Here is a 24,438-nt window from a genome sequence, read left to right on the forward strand (position 1 = left end):
TTATCATTCTTCAAAGCAATTTATTTTGATCAGAATCCTTATCATTGTTACTACACGTTTGTGTACACAGAACGTGTTTATCCTTTTTTGGGAAATTTTGGAAATATTTTCATTCATTTGTTTATTTAGACACACACAAGGATTTGAAACACTTGTTGTGTTAGCATGTCTGAACAGAGGAAGGGAGCGAGGTTAATGTCTCACTAAAAAAGGATGTTTTCTTTTTAATGTTGTTTTTTTTTCTTTGCTCAAGTGTCACAGTTCAATAGCCTAAAATATTATGTGTGTCACGACATGTTTGGCCAGGATTAATAGAGAGTCAGAAATTGTGTGTTTTCATTCTGGGAATTCATTGGGATTTCTCTAGTTTCCTTTTTCCTTGTCGAACTATAACAAGTGCAGGAAATTGTTGACTTTTTGTCCTTCCAGGAATTTTTTGAATATTGAATTTTGGTGTTTTTTTTTGGGTTCAAGTGTAGAAAATTGGAAATTTTATAAATTTTTGTAATAACTTTTAATTCTGTAAATTAAAAAAATTAAACAGCTTTAAAGCATACAAATATCTTTTTTTTTGTCTCTCTGTTATTAAAAACTATATTTCTGTGGAATTTCTGTGGACTAACAGGACACCTATTGCCTATAGACGATTTATAATCTTTGGGACAATAAGAAGACCGTCAAAAATTTTATGTTGTCCGTAGAAGATCTCTAAAGAGGTTTTATGACCATAGAAGACCTCTAAAGTTATTTTGTATGTATTGTCCTGATGGTTCATAAAATCCACTCTTATTGCCCTGAAGTTTCTGCAGCTTCATTAATGCCCCGAAGCTTCTTTAAAAATACACGCATATTGTCCTGAAGGTCCTCGAAAAAAAACTTCTTTAAAAATCCTCGTTTGTTGTGTCATGTTTTTTTAATCGACGATAATTGAGTTAAAGGAATATGAAAAATATATTTAAAAAACGAAATTTATTGCTCGGAAGTTTCTAAAAAAAATTAAAAGTTGACTTTTAATGCTCGGTAGGTTCTTAAAAATGCTTTAAAAGATTCTTAAAAAATGCTCCTTCTGAAAAAAATATTTAAAAAACCCCAAGATTTAAAAAATCCATGCTTATTGGCTTGAAAAAATGTTTTAAAAAATTCAGGCTTATAGCCCTAAAGATTCTTGAAAAAATAAACGTTAAAAAAGATCCAGATTTATTGCTCGGAAGGTTCTTAAAACATATTTAAAAAAATTCGAGCGATAAGCTTGAAGGAAGTTTTGGAAAAAATTACTTTAAAAATCCAGGCTTATTGTTCGGAAGGGCTTTTAAAAAAATATTATAAAAATTTAATATTATCGCTAGGGAGGTCCTTGAAGAAATTGATTTCAAAACCCCAGGCTTGGCGCCTCAAAATATTTTTTATTATAAATCTTGCTTTTAAAAATCTAGGCTTATTGCTTTGGAAGAGCCTTGAAAAGTATTTAAAAAAATCCAAGATTATCGCTCGAAGGTTCTTGAAAGAATTGATTTGAAAACCCAAGACTTTGTGCTAGGATGCCTTATATAAATTTGCCTTATAAATCTACGGTCTGAATGCTTTTGAAAAAAAAATTGATTTAAAAAATCTATGATTATTGACCTGAAGGTTATTGATAAAAAGCTATAAAAAATTCGTAACTGTTACTGAGAAGGTTCTTGAAAAAAAATACTTTTATAATCCACGACTATTACTTACTGGGAAGTTCCTGAAAAATTTTATTTAAAAAATCAACGCTTATTGCTCAGAAGGTTCTTAAAAATTAGGTTTAAAATAACCATGTTTTTGGCTCTTAGAAATATGTTTTAAAAATTAAAGCTTATTACTCGAAAGGTTCTTGAAAAATATTTTAAAATATCCATGCTTATTGCTCGGAAGGTTCATGAAAAAAATTGATTTATAAAATCAAAGCTTATCGCTCCAAAGGATCATAAAAATTGCTTTGAAACCCCAGGCTTAGTGCTCGGATGTCTCGCATAAAAAACAAGTTTATTGTCCTGAATGCTGCGGAAAATTTGCTTTAATAAATCCATACCTATTATCCTCGAGGTTCTGAAAAAATGCTCCAAAAAGTTATGCTCATTGCTCGGAAGGGTCTTGAAAAATGGAATTTAAAATGCCCCAGAAAAAACACAGTTAAAAAACAATGCTTATTTCTTCGGAAGGTTCTTAAAACAATTTTCAATTTTTAAAATCCACTTGTATTGATCTGAGAATTAAAAAAATAAAAAATCTATTCTATTGTTCTGAAACTTCTAGAAAAAATGTTTAAAAAATTTACTTTAATTATCGGAAGTTTCTCGTTTTTATCCCCTTCGATAATCTTCATAAAACCCAATTTGAATTAAGGTGAGAACACCACAAAGCCCTTTATGCGCATTATCATCACAATACGGATTAAGAATTATTAAGAAATTAGGAACTCATAGTCCCTTAAATTAAAAAGAATTTCAAACCTTTCTTTCGATTTTGTTTTAAATGATGACAGAATTACGATGAAAATCTCAATTTATGATTAAGCTATGAAATTGGGCCCTCTATTAACAAAATGAAACATCCACACTCTATTCAAAGAAATTTAAGTCTATTTTTCTAAACCCACATTTCCATAGAAAAGCTAAACAAAAAAGTTCAACCTTTTTTTGAATACAAATTTGACCCGATTAAAAAAAATAAAAAAAAAACACAAATCAGCCTTTCCATGGAACATTATTGTCAGCGGTTATTGTTGGTAGTCATAATCGCGACATGTTTATTAGTGGCCTGTCATTTGTCATTTGTTTTGTTTTTATTCTTCAGCACCTCGGGAGTTCGTGGAATCACTTACATATACTATATGTGTGTACATGCCTGGGCTGCCCATGCCCATGCAACAAGCATGCATGAAGGAATGCACCAGCCATCCGTAACAGCAGCAACAAAAACAATGAAAATAAAACGGAATTATAAACAAATGATTGCCACAAGTTACAAGAACGTTTAACCATAAAGAAAGAAAGAATGAACAAAAAATTAACAACAATGCAGAGAAGGAACGAGCGAACCAAGCGACCATGCCACGCTGTGTCATGTGGCCAACCTCACTTGAGGAGACGACACACCGTCAGCCACACATCAATGCTGTTTAGTCTTCATGGTCGTTTTGCATATAAATTGGTTACCACCTTCCTTGTCTCATCTCCCGACGATGTCGATGACAGTGACTGCTGGTTAACGAAGTCACTGATTCCTCAACAACAGCCAAGTTTCCAAGGAAATTCAATAGCGGATATAGAAATATGATTCGAAAGGTCTGTTGTTGGCGAAGGGCGACAAGAGGTTGGCATTTAAGGAAGATTAGGAGGTGAATCATCGACATCGAAATCGTTGTCACCATGTTAACGACTCCAGAGGCGTATCAGGATGTAAAATTTGTTGTATTTTCATTATTATTTATGTATGTCGGAGGACGATAGGAAGAGAAACTGAGTCACTGAAACACTTGAAATGGAAGTAGAAGTATGCAGAACTACTATAAACAGGAAAATGATTCAAGTCGCCCGGAAAATCTATTGACCATGAAATACCACAAGACATAACAGAGCACTTCGGAAGGTTCTTGAGAAAATATCTTTAAAAAATCCACGCCTAATACCCAGAAGGTTCTTGAGAAAATATCTTTAAAAAATCCACGCCTAATACCCAGAAGGTTCTTGAGAAAATATCTTTAAAAAATCCACGCCTAATACCCAGAAGGTTCTTGAGAAAATATCTTTAAAAAATCCACGCCTAATACCCAGAAGGTTCTTGAGAAAATATCTTTAAAAAATCCACGCCTAATACCCAGAAGGTTCTTGAGAAAATATCTTTAAAAAATCCACGCCTAATACCCAGAAGGTTCTTGAGAAAATATCTTTAAAAAATCCACGCCTAATACCCAGAAGGTTCTTGAGAAAATATCTTTAAAAAATCCACGCCTAATACCCAGAAGGTTCTTGAGAAAATATCTTTAAAAAATCCACGCCTAATACCCAGAAGGTTCTTGAGAAAATATCTTTAAAAAATCCACGCCTAATACCCAGAAGGTTCTTGAGAAAATATCTTTAAAAAATCCACGCCTAATACCCAGAAGGTTCTTGAGAAAATATCTTTAAAAAATCCACGCCTAATACCCAGAAGGTTCTTGAGAAAATATCTTTAAAAAATCCACGCCTAATACCCAGAAGGTTCTTGAGAAAATATCTTTAAAAAATCCACGCCTAATACCCAGAAGGTTCTTGAGAAAATATCTTTAAAAAATCCACGCCTAATACCCAGAAGGTTCTTGAGAAAATATCTTTAAAAAATCCACGCCTAATACCCAGAAGGTTCTTGAGAAAATATCTTTAAAAAATCCACGCCTAATACCCAGAAGGTTCTTGAGAAAATATCTTTAAAAAATCCACGCCTAATACCCAGAAGGTTCTTGAGAAAATATCTTTAAAAAATCCACGCCTAATACCCAGAAGGTTCTTGAGAAAATATCTTTAAAAAATCCACGCCTAATACCCAGAAGGTTCTGGAGAAAATCTCTTTAAAAAATCCACGCCTAATACTCAGAAGGTTCTGGAGAAAATCTCTTTAAAAAATCCACGCCTAATACTCAGAAGGTTCTGGAGAAAATATCTTTAAAAAATCCACGCCTAATACTCAGAAGGTTCTGAAGAAAATCTCCTTAAAAAATCCACGCCTAATACTCAGAAGGCCTAATTCAGAAGGTCCGGAGAAAATCTCTTTAAAAAATCCACGCCTAATACTCAGAAAGAAAATCTCTTTAAAAAATCCACGCCTAATACTCAGAAGGTTCTGAAGAAAATCTCTTTAAAAAATCCACGCCTAATACTCAGAAGGTTCTGGAGAAAATCTCTTTAAAAAATCCACGCCTAATACTCAGAAGGTCCGGAGAAAATCTCTTTAAAAAATCCACGCCTAATACTCAGAAGGTTCTGGAGAAAATCTCTTTAAAAAATCCACGCCTAATACTCAGAAGGTTCTGGAGAAAATCTCTTTAAAAAATTCACGCCTAATACTCAGAAGGTTCTGGAGAAAATATCCACGCCTAATACTCAGAAGGTTCTTGAGAAAATATGTTTAAAAAAATCCACGCCTAATACTCAGAAGGTTCTTGAGAAAATATGTTTAAATAAATCCACGCCTAATACTCAGAAGGTTCTTGAGAAAATATCTTTAAAAAATCCACGCCTAATACTCAGAAGGTTCTGGAGAAAATATCTTTAAAAATCCACGCCTAATACTCAGAAGGTTCTGGAGAAAATATCTTTAAAAAATCCACGCCTAATACTCAGAAGGTTCTGGAGAAAATATTTTTAAAAAATCCACGCCTAATACTCAGAAGGTTCTGGAGAAAATATCTTTAAAAATCCACGCCTAATACTCAGAAGGTTCTGGAGAAAATATCTTTAAAAAATCCACGCCTAATACTCAGAAGGTTCTGGAGAAAATATCTTTAAAAAATCCACGCCTAATACTCAGAAGGTTCTGGAGAAAATATCTTTAAAAATCCACGCCTAATACTCAGAAGGTTCTTGAGAAAATATCTTTAAAAAATCCACGCCTAATACTCAGAAGGTTCTGGAGAAAATATCTTTAAAAAATCCACGCCTAATACTCAGAAGGTTCTGGAGAAAATATCTTTAAAAAATCCACGCCTAATACTCAGAAGGTTCTGGAGAAAATATCTTTAAAAAATCCACGCCTAATACACAGAAGGTTCTTGAGAAAATATCTTTAAAAAATCCACGCCTAATACTCAGAAGGTTCTGGAGAAAATATCTTTAAAAAATCCACGCCTAATACTCAGAAGGTTCTGGAGAAAATATCTTTAAAAAATCCACGCCTAATACTCAGAAGGTTCTTGAGAAAATATCTTTAAAAAATCGATGCCTAATACTCAGAAGGTTGTTGAAAAAATATTAAAAAAAAATCCACGCCTAATACACAGAAGGTTCTTGAGAAAATATCTTTAAAAATCCACGCCTAATACTCAGAAGGTTCTGGAGAAAATATCTTTAAAAAATCCACGCCTAATACTCAGAAGGTTCTGGAGAAAATAATTCAGGTAGTCTTTAAAAATATTATTTAAAAATTCACGGTTATTCCTCTAATAGCATTTGAAAAAATCGTATTTTACTGCGGATCTTCGCCTATTTTATCAAATTAATTAATTGGACGGTCAGACGTTAGGTCTACTCAGGATTGGAAGACAATTGGGGACCCAGATTATGACGGAAAATTATTATTCTCAATCACAACTGTGAAACGAACGTTTTTTCCACTTGATTATTTCAAATGCTAATATGTTTACATATCTTGACAGAATTATTAATGATCTTAAAAAATATATTTTTTTAAATTCCCCAGGAACACAGTAGCAATTTATGCAGGATATAACCTCATGATGCTAATGACCATAAATTATATATGAAAGAAAAGTGTAAAGATTTACCGCGCCTTCATGATTCGCTCTGGTGCCGATGATAAGAACCTGTAATGATAAGCACAATTCATATGATTAGCTATCAATTTTTTAATATTCCAAAAGGATAAGAAAAAATAAGTGGGACCCTCATCATAAGGCAGGGAAATTAATTAATTTTTTCCTCCGCAAAAATCATTAATAATTCCGCCTTTAACAAAATTTAAGTAACAAATAATTAAGATTTTTTGAATTTCAAATTTACTATTTTTTTTTCAAAACAATTAAAATGCCAAACTGATAATGAATAATTAATAAAACAAATAAAAATAGAAATAAAATATTCCGAATATGCATTGCCTTCAATTAATTCAATCACTCTTGGTGAACAGTTAACACCTACTACTCTTCATAGAAGACCCTCAGATTTGGGTTTCTTTGAGGTTACAACATAGACGTGAATACACGCATCGCCCATAAAACTAGGAGAAGAAAAATCAAATTCGATAAACCGTAAGGTGATTATTGATTATTATTAATAATAATATATTTTTATTATTGAGAAATTGTGCAAATGCAGTCAAGTGAAGTGAAATGCATGCCTGACACACACCGAGCGGCACTTGCTCAAAAAGCAGGCTCGCTCCTCCCTCACCATAAATGGGCATACGAAATGAAATTATGAATATTAACATAGTTAAGCCACTCCGTGATAGTTATGAAGAATAAGAGGTCCCCAAAATCCAGCAACAACATTCCAACTCGTAACATTACAACATGATTGACGCATGACCTCCTCCTGCTTCTAGAAGCCATAACACACAGCGCACAAAAAAGATTTACGAGCGGAGATAATTTTCTAGCCAAAAACAATTATATTCCACCAACAACTACGCCAACAACAACAACATTCAAACAAATTTATAAAATTCTTTTCTTCAATTGCCGCATTACAGTGTCAAGCCCGTTTCACGGTTAACCTCTAAAAAATTTCAGAATGTGAACACGCAAATTAATATGCAACAGGCGCCACCAAAACATTTCTTTCGAGAAGTGGGAAATTTTCAATTTGGTAAGATTTTTTTTAGATTCCGAATTGGAAATATTTAACGTTGAGGGTGGGAAGAGGGCGAGAGCATATAACATTCATATTGGAATTGTGGCATAGAACCAACTAGCCAACCAACAACCAAAATACCAATTAGATTTACGTACTCAAATTGAAATAAGAGGAACGAGGGAGGTCTACGAAGAGAGCAGAAAGAAAGAAGATCTTCAAAAATAATTTCTACAAATAAAAAAAATTAAACCATAAGCCTGGTGCGTGGATTTGTAAAAATAATTTTTAACGGATTATCCAAAGGCGTGGATGATTAAAATTACATTTTAAAGAGGTAGGTCTTTTGTTTATAGGGAAGCCGTAGAAGAATTATTTCCTAAAGAACACATGGAGATAGTCTTCTGTCAATAAAAATCCTGAAGAAAAGTCTTCTGTCCGCAGGAGACCTATAAAATCTCAACTGAAGGTCTTCTGTATATAGAAGACCCGTAGAAGTTAACATGTCTACAGAAGGAATGCTGAAATTATTCTATCTGTAGAAGGTCTTCTGTATGTAGAAGACGTGTAGAAGATCATTGGCCTATAGAAGACATGTAGATGGTTTTCAGTTTGTAAGATACCAGTAGAAGGTCTTCGGTCTTTTGGAAGACCTGTAGAAGGTCTGTAAAATGCCCAAAACATTTAAAGAAAGAAAACCTTCTGTCAATAAAAATCCTGAAGAAAAATCTTCTGTCCACAGGAGACCTATAAAATACCAGCGGAATGTCTTCTGTCCATAGGAGACGTGCAGAAGATCTTATGTCTATAGAAGACCCGTAGAAATTAATATGTATATAGAAGCACCGTTGAAGGTTTTCTATCTGTAGAAGGTCTTCTGTATTGTAGAAGTCCAGTAGAAGATCTTCTGCGTATAGAATGTCTGTAGAAGAGGACCTATCCTCTATAGAAGGTGTCCTGTCTATAGATGACCTCTTGAATGTCTATATATGACCTCTTGAATGTCTATAGATGACCTCTTGAATGTCTATAGATGACCTCTTGAATGTCTATAGAAGACCCGTATATGGTCTCCTGTCTATAGAAGACCTGTAGAAGGGCCGGTTAAATGTCTTTTGTCTATAGCAGACATATAAAGGGTATTCTGCCAATTGGGGATCTTTATAAGGAATTCTATCAAGTGAGAGCTTTAGGTGGCCCTACTTAGTAGGTCTACTGTCCACAGGATAATTGTAAGTGATATTCTGTCACGTAAGTCCCGCTGAAGGACTTTTGTAGATAAAGGGCCTGTACGAGGTCTATAGAAGAACTCTTGAAGGTCTTCTGTAAATATAATACCTATAGAAGGTCCGCTTAAATTTCTTTTGTCTATAGAATACATGTACAAAGTATTCTGCCAATTGAGGATCTTTATAATGAATTCTTGGAAATAAGGGGTCTGTCTACAAAATGCATGTGGACATTGAATAGATGTCCAACAGTAGGTCTACTGTCCACAGGAGAATTGTAAGTGATATTCTGTCACGGAAGACCAGCAGAAGGACTTCTGTGGATAAAAACCTGTAAGATATCATGGGCAAGGTCTTTTATACACAGAGAAATTGCCCCGTTTCCCGCTATGCCACCCTCGTTGCATTTGGAATTACAGCACCACGTTCCAATTGGTAAATAAAATTAATAATTCTTAATTCTGATTTGAAAATTAAACAAGAAGAAGAAAAGAAGTACAAAAAAGTATATATAGATGGCCGCATAGTTATAAGGCCATACGCAAACCTTATGGTCGCAGCAGAGTTGGTGGTGGTGATAGTAGTTGCTTGGTGTTACGGCGACGGCCTTCGTGGATGTGTCAGGCATATCAAATGACCAACGGATCAGCCTTAAGGCAGTCAAGGCAGCCGAAGAACGCACAATCCCGGACCCACTTGCTACTTGGTAGTATTTTTGTTGTTGTTGTTGGTTGTGTTGACAATCCGCGCAGGCCATGAGTGGCCACTTAAGTGGCAATTTAAGTGAAGTAATTTCTTTTTATTCTTTCCTATACACCAGCAATTATGCATACATATGTATGTACAATTGTTTTGTTAGCATGTACGTACGTATGTATGTCCATTGCTTAGTCAATCATCAACAGCAGCAGCAGCATGATCAGCATGAACATCAACAAACGATCGCCAGCCAGTCACACACCAAGGAATTTATGGCCTTGTCATGGGTTATAGTTTTTATTTTTCTTTCAGGTTCTTACTTTCCCACACTTTCGACAAGTATGTCTTTGGAACGAACCAAGCCGAAGTGTTGGAGTGAGTTTTGGGGAGGAGGAGGAGGGTTTTGCTTACGACCGTTTGACACACCCAGCCTAAGTGGAATACCGAATACTACTTCTTGAGGCTCATTGGTATGCCAAAAACGTTAAGGTAATGTTTTTGTTTTTCTTTCTTTCTCTTTTCTTTCTTTTGGATTGCTTGGGAGGAGGGAGGGGGCGCATGCCCACAAAACGGCAATGATGTTGAATGTCATGCGACGTTTGCGACAATGTTTGGAAGGGCCTTGAGTGATGAACGCTGATCGTCGTCACCATCATCATCATTGATGATCACTTTAACGGATTTGGAAATTTCACTAGCGGTACTCTTATGAAGCGGCTACTAGTTGTTTATTGCAACACGTGCGTACTCGTACTTCTAGTACATTGTGTAGTTATGGGATTTTTGAAGACTCCGCCAAAAATGTAAATAAAAAACAAACGGTAAACAGCAACAAGCCAACAATTAAGGTCACCTTGAGTGATTGTTTTGATACTTCGTTTTAATTTTTTTATGAGCAGCGAGTGAGCCACATAAACATACATATATTTAGCAGCCAACGTTTGATGTTTGTCTGCGACATTATCAGAACTTTACTATCAACGGCACACAACATCGTTCATTGATGTTCCCAAAGATCTTGAGGGGAATTCCAAAATTAAAGTGACATCGAAAAGAAGAAGACGAGCCAAAAGACGCAATATCAAAAAAGAAAGAAGAAATAATAACAAACTACGCATATTATTATTTATGCGATGTCAAACATCAAGCAATTATTTTAATGGCTCCACTGTCTGTCAATGACTCATCGAAGTTATCAATAACATGTCGAATATCCGCGTCTCAATCAATGTGAAGTTGTTCCCCATCAAATATTCTGATGACATGGAGTCACGGAACTGAGTAATGAAAAAATATTTCGCAATAAATGCAATTTATACAGCAGAGAACATTAAAAACAGAAATTACTAGAATCGTAAAATTTGAAATATTTCTAGGTTCGTAGAAAATTATTATTTCGAATAACTGTGGATTTATCTCTAATAAATATTTAAAATTTCCCCCAGAGTAAGAAGTCGTGTTTAGGGTTTGGAAATTTATATTACTAAGCATCTCTGAAATCGTCCATAAAATTATTATCGAGGAATCAATCTGAATTACAACAAAATCATCTGAACTATAATAAAGTAATCTTCCTGGACTCTAACCTCCCTTTTTGTAACTCAAGATAGACAACTATAATATTTTGTTCTACCACTTCTAACTTGGCTTACTAGACCACTAAGAATGTTTTCGAATAGCCTCTGTACAAATCGCCTTAAAAAGTATTATTAATTAGGGTATATAAATGGGAAATTTAAACCCAAAAGATCTTCTATCCATAAAAGATATAGAGGAGAAACTCTGCCATTAAAAGTCTTATAAGAAGAAGTATAAGTTATATCTATAGAATACGACTTATTTTGTAGACAACACCTGCAAATGACTTTTTGTCACTTAAAAATATAAAAAAACTACCATTCCCAGAAGTCCCGTAGTAGATCTATAGAAGACCGTAGAAGGTTTTTTGTCCAAAGAAGACATTTTAAAGGTATTTTTTCTACAGAAGTCCTGTAGAATGTTTTGTGTCTCTATACGACTCGTAGACGGTATTCTGTTCATAGAATGCCTGTAGAAGGATTTCAGGTCATAGAAGCTTTTCAGTCCATAGAAGTCCTGTATAAGGTATATACACTGGAAATTTAGACCTTTTGACCAAAAGTGTTACAGACAATTTGAAGTCTATCTGCAAATGTGTAGAAGACCAGCAAAATATGGAAGAAAGCTTCTGTTCCCAAAAGTACTGCAGGGACTTAAAGATAACTTTCAAGAGGTTCATAGAAGACATGAAGAGGATTTTTGTCCAAAGAAGATCTTTGGAGGGTTCGTAGGAGGTTTTTTGTCTATATATATGTCTATATTGATGATTGAAAATATGGAGAGAAGCTTTTGTTCCCAGAAGTACTGTAGTGACCTGTAGATAACCTGCGAGAGGTTTATAGAAAACCTGAATAGGAGGTTTTGTCCAAAGAAGACCTTTGTAGACCTGTAGGTGGGTCTTATGTCTATATAAAATTCGTAGGAGATAATCAATCCATAGAACTGCTGAAGGACTTCTTTAAATTTTGTCTTGACACGTAAGAAAGTATAACTTAATAAGGACATACACACTGCAAATCTAGACCCCAAGTGTCTTTGGATGAAATCCGATTCAGACAATTTACAAATGTATGTCCATTCGTAAGTATCACGAAGAAAGTAACCGACTTGGTCCAAACATTGTGACAGGAAAAAAGAAAAGACCGCAAATGCTACCCATCGGTCTAATCCTTCTGACAACTCACACAAAGGTTCACCATTTTTAAAATTTATAAATTGAATGGAGAATTCGATTTAATGCCTAAATTGCACATCGGAATATTTTTACTAAACCTACATTAAATCTGACAGATGGTCAACTGATAAAAACATATACATTTTGGGGAATCCTATGCAGTTTTTGTTGTACGTTGATTTTTTACACAAAATAATAACGCGGTTTGCATGATCACCAGGTGGATATTCGAAGTACCTAACATCGATCAAGTTTTTTTAAATGGAGGTTAGCTGAGGTTAATTTTTAAGATTTTCTGACATCCAGTTAAAACCTTTAAATGTCAAACTATCTGGTAGAAAATGGGGGATACCGCACATTATGAAGAAGCGTGGTAAAATTCAACCAATAAAGACCTTTCAGGAACTATACGAACATCGGAATTTATAACTTTAAATGCAAATTCATCAAAGTTGTTGCTAATCGTTGATTGTATTCCTTTTTCTGAGAGTTTGGACTACTAGCCGGTGTTCTCCGGTTATCATCATTTTATTTGCATTTATTTATTTTAATCTCTTTATGTTCTATATATTTAATCGTGTTGAAGTTAGTCATTCTGTTTGGACCTTGGACTTGAAATTGTTCCCACTCTGTAAATATTAAAAAAATTATAACGGATTAAAAAATATTTTAGTCTAACTTTATAAATTTATTTAATCCATATACACCTATGCATGTTTCCTCTAAGCAAGTTATTGTATTTATTTTTAATCACATTTTTTGCATTAGCAATATATTTATTCGGTGGAAGGTATTGGACACGTCATTGGTCATAAATCAAAAATTCTAATGCATATCTACATGAAATATTACACTGTGCGACAAATTTGAATTTTTTTGATAATTACCGGGAAATTCCAACAGATTATGAAAGAGGGGCTAAAAAAAGAAGACATGTGTATCGGCGTTTTGAAAGTTTACGTCGGGAGGTAACCTAAAAAGGCGGGGCAATTATGAATTTTATGAATGTTTTAACCTTTGCTTTTTTAAGAGTACTTTTTCTCTATGGTGTTATCATTTAGCATTGATTTAATTGATTTTAAGAATAAATTTCAAGTTAACATGGTTTAGATTTTTATAGAAGTAAACGACATGATTTCATTAAAGAGAAATTTTAAAATATTTTTTATGATTTGGGATACGCATACTTTTAAGGACACGTTTCAAGGTATAACAAAGTCAAATGCATGGTTATTTTAAGGAATATTTCTTAAAGCTCAAATACTACAGTGTAGGGTACTCCATTTGCCATAATGCCTACCACCAAATATTAATTTGTTTACATTTTTGATGGCTTCGTGTAATTATAATTTCAATGTATCGCAAATTACAACATTTTCAAATTAGCAACTATAAATGATGGTAAACAATCTTTCCAAAATAACAAAACATTAGGTCTGAACATATCAATCTAAAGGCAATCAAAACAAATCAATTGTATCGATTTGTTGGGAAAACAAAAATAATGTTATCGGCGGTGGCATACAAACCCCAAATCTTATCACACCAACAACAATGATAAGGGCTTCCAAAACAACAAATGTGATAAGAATTTCCCCAGCTCCGCTCCGACAGGTAGTTGGTAGAAAAAAGTATAAAAACAACTGCCAGTATTTATTATAAACTACAAGAATAAAGTTCACGAGTGAGAAGTTCCAAATTAACTACATCAAAAGAAAAATTCTAGAAAAATCAAAACACAAAATGTTTACCAAATCCCTAATAACCCTGACGGTGTTGAGTGCCTTGTTGGTCTCACTGAATGCCAATCCTACAGATGAACTTGATTGCCCACAAATCTGTCCGGCCTTGTATGCTCCACTCTGTGCTTCCAATGGCAAAATCTACAAGGAATTCAGCAATGAATGTGAATTGAAGGCTAGCAATTGTCGTCAAGTGAGGAATTCCATGCAACGTAAGTTTGTCCTATACAACCTACAAATTGAATACAAATTAATATATATTTTTACAAATTGAATAAAAATTAATATATATTTTTTTGTTTCGAAAATTTAGCCTATACTGCCACTTCCATGGACTGGTGCAGCACCGAATTCGTGGATTCTATGGAAAACCTATTTGTAAAACTGAACAATTTGGATTTGACCACTTCGAAGTGTTTGAAACCCTGCGCCATGATCTATCAACCGGTGTGCATTTCCAATGGCAAATATCGTGCCTTGGCCAGCAATGAATGTCTGATGGAGAACATCAATTGTGCTTTGGGTACTGAAAGTAAGTAGTTGTGATAGTAGTTGGAGAAGATAATGTTTTAACATCCCATTTTTGCTATTTGCAGATACCTTCAAAGTTCTTCAAGCTGGAAGCTGTTAAATAAAATTTGGATTTATACAGGAGAAATTAAAAAAATTAATAATAACCATTGACATTGGTAAAAAAATAACTACGGATTTTAATTAAATTTCAATGGTCTGAAACGGTGAACATATTGCACACCTAGCTTTATCGGCTGTAGACAGCTTTAATATAAAAAAGTATAAATATGAAATTTATTACCAGGAGTTTAGAACAAACTAAGCGGCTTCATAAGTTAGAGTTGTGGATACGCGAATACCCTGTAACGACCTCGAGGTCTTCTATAAATCCCCAGGTATTCTACAAACATGACAGTCCATCATGACTTTTTTCTATATGCAATAATAAATAGAACTTCGGATCTTCTATAGATCCAGTATATTCTACATATATAATGGAATGCCTTCGATGGTAGAATAGACAACAGAAGGCTCTTAGACATTCAACGCCGTGAAATAAAGTATTTTAAAAGATATATCCACGCCCTCATATAGCTCCTCAAATATATCCACGCCTTGATATACCTCCTCAATAAATATCCTTAAAAAAATCCACGTCTTGATATAGCTCCTCAAATATATCCACGCCTTGATATAGCTCCTCAATAAATATCCTTAAAAAAATCCACGCCTTGATATAGCTCCTCAAATATATCCCCGCCTTGATATAGCTCCTCAATAAATATCCTTAAAAAAATCCACGCCTTGATATAGCTCCTCAAATATATCCACGCCTTGATATAGCTCCTCAATAAATATCCTTAAAAAAATCCACGCCTTGATATAGCTCCTCAAATATATCCACGCCTTGATATAGCTCCTCAATAAATATCCTTAAAAAAATCCACGCCTTGATATAGCTCCTCAATAAATATCCTTAAAAAAATCCACGCCTTGATATAGCTCGTCAATAAATATCCTTAAAAAAATCCACGCCTTAATATAGCTCCTCAATAAATATCCTTAAAAAATCCACGCCTTGATATTGCTCCTCAATAAATGTCCTTAAAAATCCACTACTTGATGTCGCTCCTCAATAAATGTCCTTAAAAAATCCACTACTTGATGTCGCTCCTCAAAAATATTTCTTAAAAGTCTACGCCTTGCAGTAGCTTATCTACCGATTAGTTTAAAAAACAGAGAGATAACACTGAAAATATGTAAAAAAGCTGTTAAATTCTCAGGCCTTAAATTTAAATACCTACCATAATAAGGCGGATATTCAAAATACCTAAAATCGATAGGAATTTTTATATGGAAAGGACACAAGAAATACAAAACCAGAGAAACTCAGTTTTGAAAATTGGACTGAGACGTTGAACATCCTGAAAATGGCGAGTAACCTTCATATGTGACCTAAGTAGGAACATGGTCTTATATTTTTGTTTACTAACCAAGGTCCAAGAATGTCATAATCAATCATTTCATAGGGACACTTCGGTATGCCGACCCGTAATGAAGCTCGATCTTTAGATGGGGGCTATACAAAAAGATCTACGGACATTTAACATTTTTGGTAGAATCCACAAAATATCGAATAACAACCAGGGACTAATATTTAGTAAGAACATTTTACAACCCCATAAGAACCAAAAATATATAAAAATAGTCAATTCTTTTGAAAAACGTATCTGAAATCCTCAAAAAACGAAAATTGTGGGTATCGTTATCATTATAACTGCACTAAAACGTGGGCCGATATTGATTAAGTTATGGCTTGAAATAGGCTTGGTAAAAGTAATAGGTTCTACAAGTTTAGTTCAAATCGGATATTCCGTTTGCCTGATACTGGATTTATAAATTGTACCCATTCATTTTAGGACGTGATATTGCCCTGGCAAAAATAATAGGTTGTGTACAGTTTGGTTCGAATCGGATAGTCCGTTTGCCTGGTATTGGATTTATAGATATTTTATATGTTCTACAGAAGGAATATAATCTCAAAATATACATACTACAGCTACACATGAAGATATGAAGCTATATCATGAAGTATAATAGGGTAGCCATCAAAGAATGATCAAGCCATGTCTCCGAACATTCACCTATGGTGAATTTATTCCTTCTGATTCAGCACTTTTGATTGAATAAACTTAAAAAATCGATAAAATTTTACCCGACCTTAAAAAATATTCTATAAAAATTTCACACTTAAAGCCCGAATTGCCCTTGAAAATAGTCTTAAAAAAAAAAATAATAATATATATATATATATATATATATATATTCTTTTATAAACCACGCTTAAAATCCGGACAGAGCTTAAAAATATATTTAAAAAAGTCCTTGAAAATCTTGTTTAAGGGGACCCCCCCCATTCTCGGTGTCAAAATTTTTGTTGATATAATTCGAATCTACACTGATTAAGGAATGTCTCTACAAAATTTCAAGTGAAAATCTCAAGAAGTCTTGAAGATATATCCGATTTATTGTATCAACATTAAGTGACGGCTAAAGGGCTTCTCAAACTTTAAACGCGTTTTACTCTAAACATTTTTTTGTGAATGGCGGGCACGATAACTCAAAAACCAATAATCCAATCGGTTCCAAATTTTGCAGCGTTTCTCTGAAAGTGTATAGCTCTCGTATGAACTAGGATGGTTTTTGGTAAAAAATCGGCGATTTTCCAAAAAAATTTTTTCAAAGGTCCACCATTTTGATGGTTTCATATACTCACCAAGCTCTTTCATCCCCAATGGGAATCTTCCACTTCCCAGATCATGACCTCGATTTTGTAGCACATTGGTGGTAAGAGAGAATGGTAGAGAATTTCTAAAATATAAAACCAAAGCCAATTTTGGAGATAATTGATGCCTAAAATCTGCCAAATAGCTCAAAAAAGCAAAGCAATTTTAAAAAGGCGGTCATCACTTGTGACAAATGCATAACCCGAAACAGCGGGCGTCTGACTTGACTCCAATAACCCCTTTTTATTTCTGCACATCAGAAATGTGTGGTACACAATTTTCGTCCGAAGATACTGTTGGAGTGTTAAAAAAGTTTTGAAGGTGTCTTAATCGGAGTGGAAAAAGTACAACGACAATTTGGTTTCAGCGCATGGAAAAGAGTGTAAATATTGCTGCAGAATGCTTAAAAAAATCAACAACGACACAATTTTTTTAATGGTAAATATTCTACCTACCCCCTAAGGGTTATTTTAGATTCTGAACACCTTCACTAAATTTGTATAAATTTGGCAACTGCAACATTTTTGAAAGTTGCCATTAACATAGAACTTTGACACAGAATGAGTTACTTCCAAAAGTTATTTAACATTCGCTGATTTATAATTACTAACCCGAGAATATATGTCCTGAATGACCTTCATGACCTTATGTACAACCCATTGATCTTCGCTCGAGTTTGGCATTGGCCAGTTTTGTCATGCGAAAGTATCAAAAAAAAAGTGAAGTACACGTGTAGCCATGTCCAACTCGAGCTTAGCACACTTGAGGAACGAGTCCACTACACAAGCCAGCCAAATAACCACAAAACAGTAGGCGTTGTCCTTTCACTTGAAGACAGCCAATAACACTCAAAAGAGTCCTCAATTCTCATTTAAGGTGTTTTCATATTAACGGCAAAAAATAAAAACAAAAACCAAAGCAATAAAATTATTATTACAATGACCTCTCTTGATCCTTAGGTCATGATAAGTGCTGAGGTGAACACAATTTTCCCACGTGCCCGAACAACATTTGGAGTAATATGCGTGGGAACGTTGTAGGAGAACATTCCACGACGCCTAGTTTTATTAGTTTTGTCTGTCTGTCTACCGAAGATAAACAAAGAAACCAAAAGACCAAACGATCGAACGAACTATTTTCCCATGATCCTGCATCTCTTAGGCATCCTTTTTTACACATTGCGCTGAAGGAAACAAACAACAAAAACAACAACAACAACAGATACACCAGCAACTAAAGTAATCTCAATTTTATGGCATTGAGATGCTGTTATTCTTCGGTTACCAAAAAAAGTAGGAAAAAATTCCCACACTCTCTGCGAGCAAAGACAGATGCATTTTAAAGGAATGATTTCCAATGGGAAACAACTGTGTGTTTTGGTTGTTGTACAAAAAGAAATACCTGCAGCACATCCTTCGCTTCTTCTTCTATGGCTCAAATACAGTTAGGCACAGATGAATGATTTTGTTGTTTTTATTTGTTTAAAGGACCAATTGTGTCTGTGCTGAGATATCAATTTTTGCTATTTTGAAAGCAAACTTTGAGCGAAATTTAAGAAAAGAAATGTCATGCAAAACTAATAGAGGTTATTTGCATTTGTTAGCAAGAGAGTGTGACAACATTAAAGGGCATGTCAATAGAAGATTTAACCTTGTAATAGCTGGATATTCAAATAAAGGGCAACATAAGATATTTTAAGGAAATTTAACAACGTTCGTAGGAAAACACCACAAGAAACCGTTAAGAATAGAACTGCAAGAAACTTTGCCCTTGGAGACATGCTTATGAACACAGTACCATCTCCTTCTTTGAAATTCTTTTAATAAAGTCAGTGAGAAGCCCTAGCACAAAATAAATGACCCCCCCCCCCCCCCCCCCCCATTCTCGGTGTCAAAATTTTTGTTGATATAATTCGAATCTACACTGATTAAGGAATGTCTCTACAAAATTTCAAGTGAAAATCTCAAGAAGTCTTGAAGATATATCCGATTTATTGTATCAACATTAAGTGACGGCTAAAGGGCTTCTCAAACTTTAAACGCGTTTTACTCTAAACATTTTTTTGTGAATGGCGGGCACGATAACTCAAAAACCAATAATCCAATCGGTTCCAAATTTTGCAGCGTTTCTCTGAAAGTGTATAGCTCTCGTATGAACTAGGATAAAGCCAATCGGTGAAGATCTTCCTTATTTTTTAACATGGTTTTTGGTAAAAAATCGGCGATTTTCCAAAAAAATTTTTTCAAAGGTCCACCATTTTGTTAATTTTAGAGCGAAGTCAATAATCCTAGTTCATACGAGAGCCAGACATGTCCTCTTTCTAACACAGTTGGAATTTTCGGATTCCGATGTTCCAGTGAGGAGTTATCATGCCCGCCATCGAAAATGTGGACTTTTCTTTGCACCCAAAAAACAACAACAACAATTTTTTGTAAATTATTTTTCTTCCTTTTTAAATCTTCAAATATATATGTGCCAAGTTACAAACCTTAACAAGCATTGGTAACAATTTTTAGGGTCATAGCTCTTGTATTAAAACCTGACTTCACAAGGATCTTCAATGTATGGATTATCTTTAAAAGTATGAAAGATCTGTTAAAATAGTATCTCTTAATAATAAGGTATTGTGTTTTCAGAATATGAGCTGGCAAATATATATTTCTAAGTCCACTGAGGGTCTTCTACACATCAATGCTTATCTGAAGGTAAACATTACTCCTGAATATCAATTAAAAATATATTTGCGAATATACTCGAAGGTCATGTATGGGCACATGGTTCCAAAAAACCTCCAGAATTATTCTGCGATTATCATATAAAAAGGAGATATCCACTAAGCTTAAAGAGGTCCGTATAGGTAAGAAGAATTCACATACAGTCCTCTAAAGGTATGTATGAGCACTATAGAAGTTCGTAAAATTAATGAGTATGCCTTCTGAAGTCTGTATAATTAAGAAATAGATTTAAAGAAGTTCCATTAAGATAGGATGAGCTCTGTAGAGGTTTATTTCTGTTACTTTTAACCGGGTCCTTATAAGTAACAAGAACTTTCGTACAGACTTCTGTAGGTATGTGTGATCACTATATAGGTCCTAAAATGAAGGAGAATTCCTGCGTATAATATAAAAATAAATGAATAGATTCGATTGAGTTAGGAGGATATCTGTAAAGTTCCGTTTAGTTAAAGAAAATATTTGTTAAAGCCGTTATTGATAAAGAATAGATCAATAGGGGTTTATATAGGTATGAAGGCCTTTATATGTATGGAGTAGACCTGATAGGTAAGAACAGGTTCCTATAGATATATGTGCTTTACAGAGGTCCGTAAAACAAAGAACTCCTATCGTCTTGCCCAAAGTTCCGTTTAGTTAAGTAGAAGTTCTATTGAGTGAAAAGGAAAACTTATGAGGTTCTTATAGGTAAGAAAAATTTACTCTGATGCGAAATGAGGTCTTCATAGGTATGGAGAACTCCAATGAAAGTCTTCGGAATTTGTATTTACACTTTTCAATAAGCGGAATACTTTAAGAAGGTTACCTATAGACAGGAGATTTCGTATATACCTCCAAAAATCTTTCGAGATTATTTTATAGAGAATGTCTAAGAAAGATATCCAGAAATATTTCAAACAGTCTTCTATAGACTCAAATTCGTTTCACATATGAAATAAACTTTTAATGATGAAACAACCTTCTAAATGCGTACCTTACTTTATAGAAGTCCTTTGAAGTTATTACTTTTTTAAAGACCCCCCTTACACGTCGTATTCTATTAAGAGACTTCGTATGTACAACTTTTTTCAATCACTCCTTTGTAGAAGGCCTCTCAAATGACGCATAGCTATTAACAAATTATCTATATAAAAAGCAAATAATCCCAGTCATGGGAGACCTTTTAGAGGTGTTCCGAAGTTCTGCTATATTGAAGGAATCGTCAAGGTCCGTATAAGAAATGTTTATATGAGACCGTTATATTTATGGAATTTCTCACATCTTCAGGAGACTTCTAAAAATTATTGTTCCCCCAAATTCCCCTCCCACATAGTAAAAAGATCAGTAAAAATGTATGTTTAAAAAAATTAGAATATTTTCTAATTATTTTTTATTCTTCTTCTCCGTAATTTTCTTCTTCTCTTTTGTTTTGCACTGGGTTTGTTGTCTTCTGTTATTGTTGTTTGTTTGTTTACAATTATTCTCACTCTCAAATTAGATAACATTATCACAAAAAATATTTAAATATTGCATATTTTACAAGTTATAAAAATAAAATAAACTAAACTAGCTATAACAATTACAAATCTACACAAAAAAATCTAAGTTTTAATTTTACTAATGTAGTAAAAAATGGGTTTTTTCTCTAATAAAAAATATTTAACAGTTTGAGATCCTCTCTATGTAAAAAAAGGTAAATTAAAACTAAAATTTAATTCTAGAATTTTGGCAACGCTCTGCAGGAATTCAGGATTTCAACACAAGGTTGCATTTTTGTTGGCAAATGCAGCTCTGTTGAATGTTCTTAACACATGGTTGCATTTTCGGCAAATTGCCAGGAATTTTGCCAATACCAATTGCGCAACAGCTGTTCATCGATTTCGCTGTTGCTGCCGCTGCTGCTGGAGCTATCGGACCAAACAAAGCAACCATCTTCGGCATTGATGAAATTGAAATCTTCATCGAGCAGGAGGTTCTGTTGTTGTTGTTGATGTTGGCTGGATGGGGTGGTGGTGGTGGCTGAGGGGGAGATGTTGATGTTGACTGAGGTAGACAATTGTTGCATTTGGTGATATTGCGAATGTTGACAGTTGCGACCATAGACACAATCGCTGCTGCAGGTATTTAGGGGGGTTTTCTCCACACTAACTCGGCTAATGAATTCTTGGGTATCCTTGCTGCTGACTTTGTGGGTGGTGGCGGAGGAGGTGCTGGTAAGGGGGCTGATTTCTTTTACTTCCGTTTCCGGCAAACGCAATTCGGGCATTTTTTGTTCAGCAACTTCTTGTAGTCTCTGCTCGGCACCGAATAATAAATCCTTGGGTGTGCTGTGGCAGATCTGGGCATTGTTCAGATTCACATTATTTGGTATGGAACGATTGCTCTTGGCGGCTGAGTTTGCAGATTTCAGGGCCATCAGGCGTAGGATGGGCTTCCACATTTTCTTCAATTTGAATTTATCACTTTGTTGTTGTTGCAGCAACATTTGTTGCTGTTGTTGGTGGTTTGACATTTTCATGGCGGAATTTGATTGATTGATGCAAAGGTTTGCCAAATTTTTTGTGTCGGTATACATGATTGGTTGTGTTCTGTTTCTAACTTTCTAATTTTTTTAAAGTTCTTCGTTTCCGTATTCTTTAATAGAGAAATTGTAATTTCTTTTTTATTCGTGTTTATTTTTTTTTTTTTTTTCTTTGGGTGAGCGATGTTGACGCTGTGAAAGTTAACGATGAACTGATGCTGCTTTGGTGAGCACACTTAATTTTATATGACGACCTGTGTCGATCAAAAAATACCAACCAACCAACAGCAGAAAGATCGTCTTAACTCGCACACACACACGAACACAGCCATGCACACTCACTCGCCAAAGAAACGGACACGTACCCATGAGCAGAAGTAGTGGTGGTGCTGCTGATGGCCCTGCACACTGTGAGAAAGAAACTGCACTCACTTCCCATCATCAATGGCATGCACATTCTAACAGGAATCACTACCACCACCACTACGACCATCAACAATCCATTGCCACTTGGATGGATGGCCGACCGGCCGGCCGATCGCTTGGTTCGCTGCTAGGTGATGTGTACATTTCCCATGGTTTTTGGCTTAAGAGTCGCCTCAAATAACCTGTAAGGGCAACAACAACAACCAAGAAGCACATTGCCTGTGCAACCGTGCCAAGCCAAGCAGCAACAACAACGCCAGCAGAATGCAGGTAGCACACACATCGATGGCTGTCATCGTTCCACAAGCAACCATCCGACCGACCGACCAACAACAGATTAACAGCAAAACGATGGGAAAAAATATCCCATGAAACTCTCTTTCATACTTCCACCGGTGTTCGTCGATCGGCGTTGCTATTGTTGTTGTTGTCTGCATGTCTTTAGGGTCCGTCTGTCCATGAGTTAGTCCCAAAAAAGTGTGGGAAACAGTTTTAATTTTTTCTTCAGTCAGTTTCTTCTTCTTTTCTTCGGGGCTATGTGGCTGCTGCTGTTGTTGTTGTAGCTATTTCGTTAACCTTACCTTTACCGTGTTCTGACAAAATGTTGTGAAAAAAACAGTAATATGTGTGTTTACCAATCAGAGTCAGTAGCGTGGTAGCCCAAAGGCAAGGGGTCGTAATGAGAGGTCGAGATAAAAGAGAAGATCGGAACGTGGTTATTTAGTGTTAATGATTTTTCAAAGGCGATCTTCGAAAGATTCGGCACACTCTGGCACGTACTTTTAGCAGGGATTTTTCTTCAGATAAAATACAGTGTGAAAATATCGGACCTTTCGAAGTTATAGGAAGCATCCTGGGGGTACTATGCTGGCATAGGGTCTCGAGAAGGTAGGCCATCTTCTGATTTTGCTGAGGTTCTTATATAAACCAAAAGTTTAAAGATTTCGTTCATATACAGAAGACAGAAAGGCTTCTTCGACCACAAGACCGACTCAAGAATGCAGTCCATAAGTCGTCGATAGGCCGGAGATCTCTTATAGACCACCAGGAATTTTCTGAAAGTATCTTAACATAAAAACATTAGAATATGATCGATAGACAGATCCCACGAGCTCTGATTGTACATATATAAGATTGTCCATATACTGAAGACGGAAAGGCGTCCTCGATCACAAGACCGACTCAAGAATGCCGTCCATAAGTCGTCTGTAGGCCGGAGATCTCTTATAGACCTCTAGGAATCTTACGATATTATCTTAACATAAAAATAAACAAACATTCAGAATATGATCGATATGCAGAAAATCTCCAGAACGCCTGATATAAATCTTTAGAATTTTTTTAATGATCTTGTATAAGTAAGTGATCCTAAGAGCTCTGCTACTGATATAAGATCCACCGCAGATCTTAGGCAGATTAAGTAGATCTTCTAAAAATGAAAGAAACCCATAAAGAACCTTTTAAATGTTTCTATTGCCCCCGTAGATTTCTTTTATACATGAATGGTCCTCTGCACCTGAATTCTTT

At 34.9% G+C, this 24,438-nt stretch overlaps 3 protein-coding genes across 3 annotated transcripts in view; 2 read left to right on the forward strand and 1 right to left on the reverse strand.

Annotated features, from left to right (window-relative positions):
• The window catches only part of LOC133336064 (enhancer of split m7 protein), a 378,459-nt gene that overhangs the window by 253,495 nt on the left and 100,526 nt on the right, over positions 1-24,438 (forward strand). The window lies entirely within an intron of this gene.
• On the forward strand, positions 13,945-14,600 carry LOC133336067 (enhancer of split M1 protein). Its single transcript, XM_061544364.1, has 3 exons — positions 13,945-14,166; positions 14,268-14,486; positions 14,551-14,600. The coding sequence occupies exons 1-3, from the start codon at positions 13,956-13,958 to the stop codon at positions 14,583-14,585; spliced, it is 465 nt and encodes a 154-aa protein (XP_061400348.1). The 5' UTR covers positions 13,945-13,955; the 3' UTR covers positions 14,586-14,600.
• On the reverse strand, positions 21,769-22,539 carry LOC133336106 (enhancer of split M2 protein). The gene is made up of 2 exons (XM_061544403.1): positions 22,009-22,539; positions 21,769-21,939 (listed from the first exon to the last, which is right to left on the reverse strand). The coding sequence occupies exons 1-2, from the start codon at positions 22,537-22,539 to the stop codon at positions 21,769-21,771; spliced, it is 702 nt and encodes a 233-aa protein (XP_061400387.1).

This window comes from Musca vetustissima, unplaced genomic scaffold (genome assembly GCF_032173495.1).
Source record: "Musca vetustissima isolate MV318-11 ecotype Yass unplaced genomic scaffold, APGP_CSIRO_Mvet_v1 utg744, whole genome shotgun sequence".
In the NCBI taxonomy this organism is placed as follows: domain Eukaryota; kingdom Metazoa; phylum Arthropoda; class Insecta; order Diptera; family Muscidae; genus Musca; species Musca vetustissima.

What these genes read in the sequence shown, in the direction of transcription:
- LOC133336067 (XM_061544364.1), top strand. Translation starts at nt 13,956, where the DNA reads ATGTTTACCAAATCCCTAATAACCCTGACGGTGTTGAGTGCCTTGTTG. An exon ending in AGTGAGGAATTCCATGCAAC is followed by an intron (nt 14,167 to 14,267) that starts GTAAGTTTGTCC and finishes TCGAAAATTTAG; the next exon opens with CCTATACTGCCACTTCCATG. An exon ending in TTGTGCTTTGGGTACTGAAA is followed by an intron (nt 14,487 to 14,550) that starts GTAAGTAGTTGT and finishes TGCTATTTGCAG; the next exon opens with ATACCTTCAAAGTTCTTCAA.
- LOC133336106 (XM_061544403.1), bottom strand. Translation starts at nt 22,539, where the DNA reads ATGTATACCGACACAAAAAATTTGGCAAACCTTTGCATCAATCAATCA. An exon ending in TGCAACAATTGTCTACCTCA is followed by an intron (nt 21,940 to 22,008) that starts GTCAACATCAAC and finishes CAACAACAACAG; the next exon opens with AACCTCCTGCTCGATGAAGA.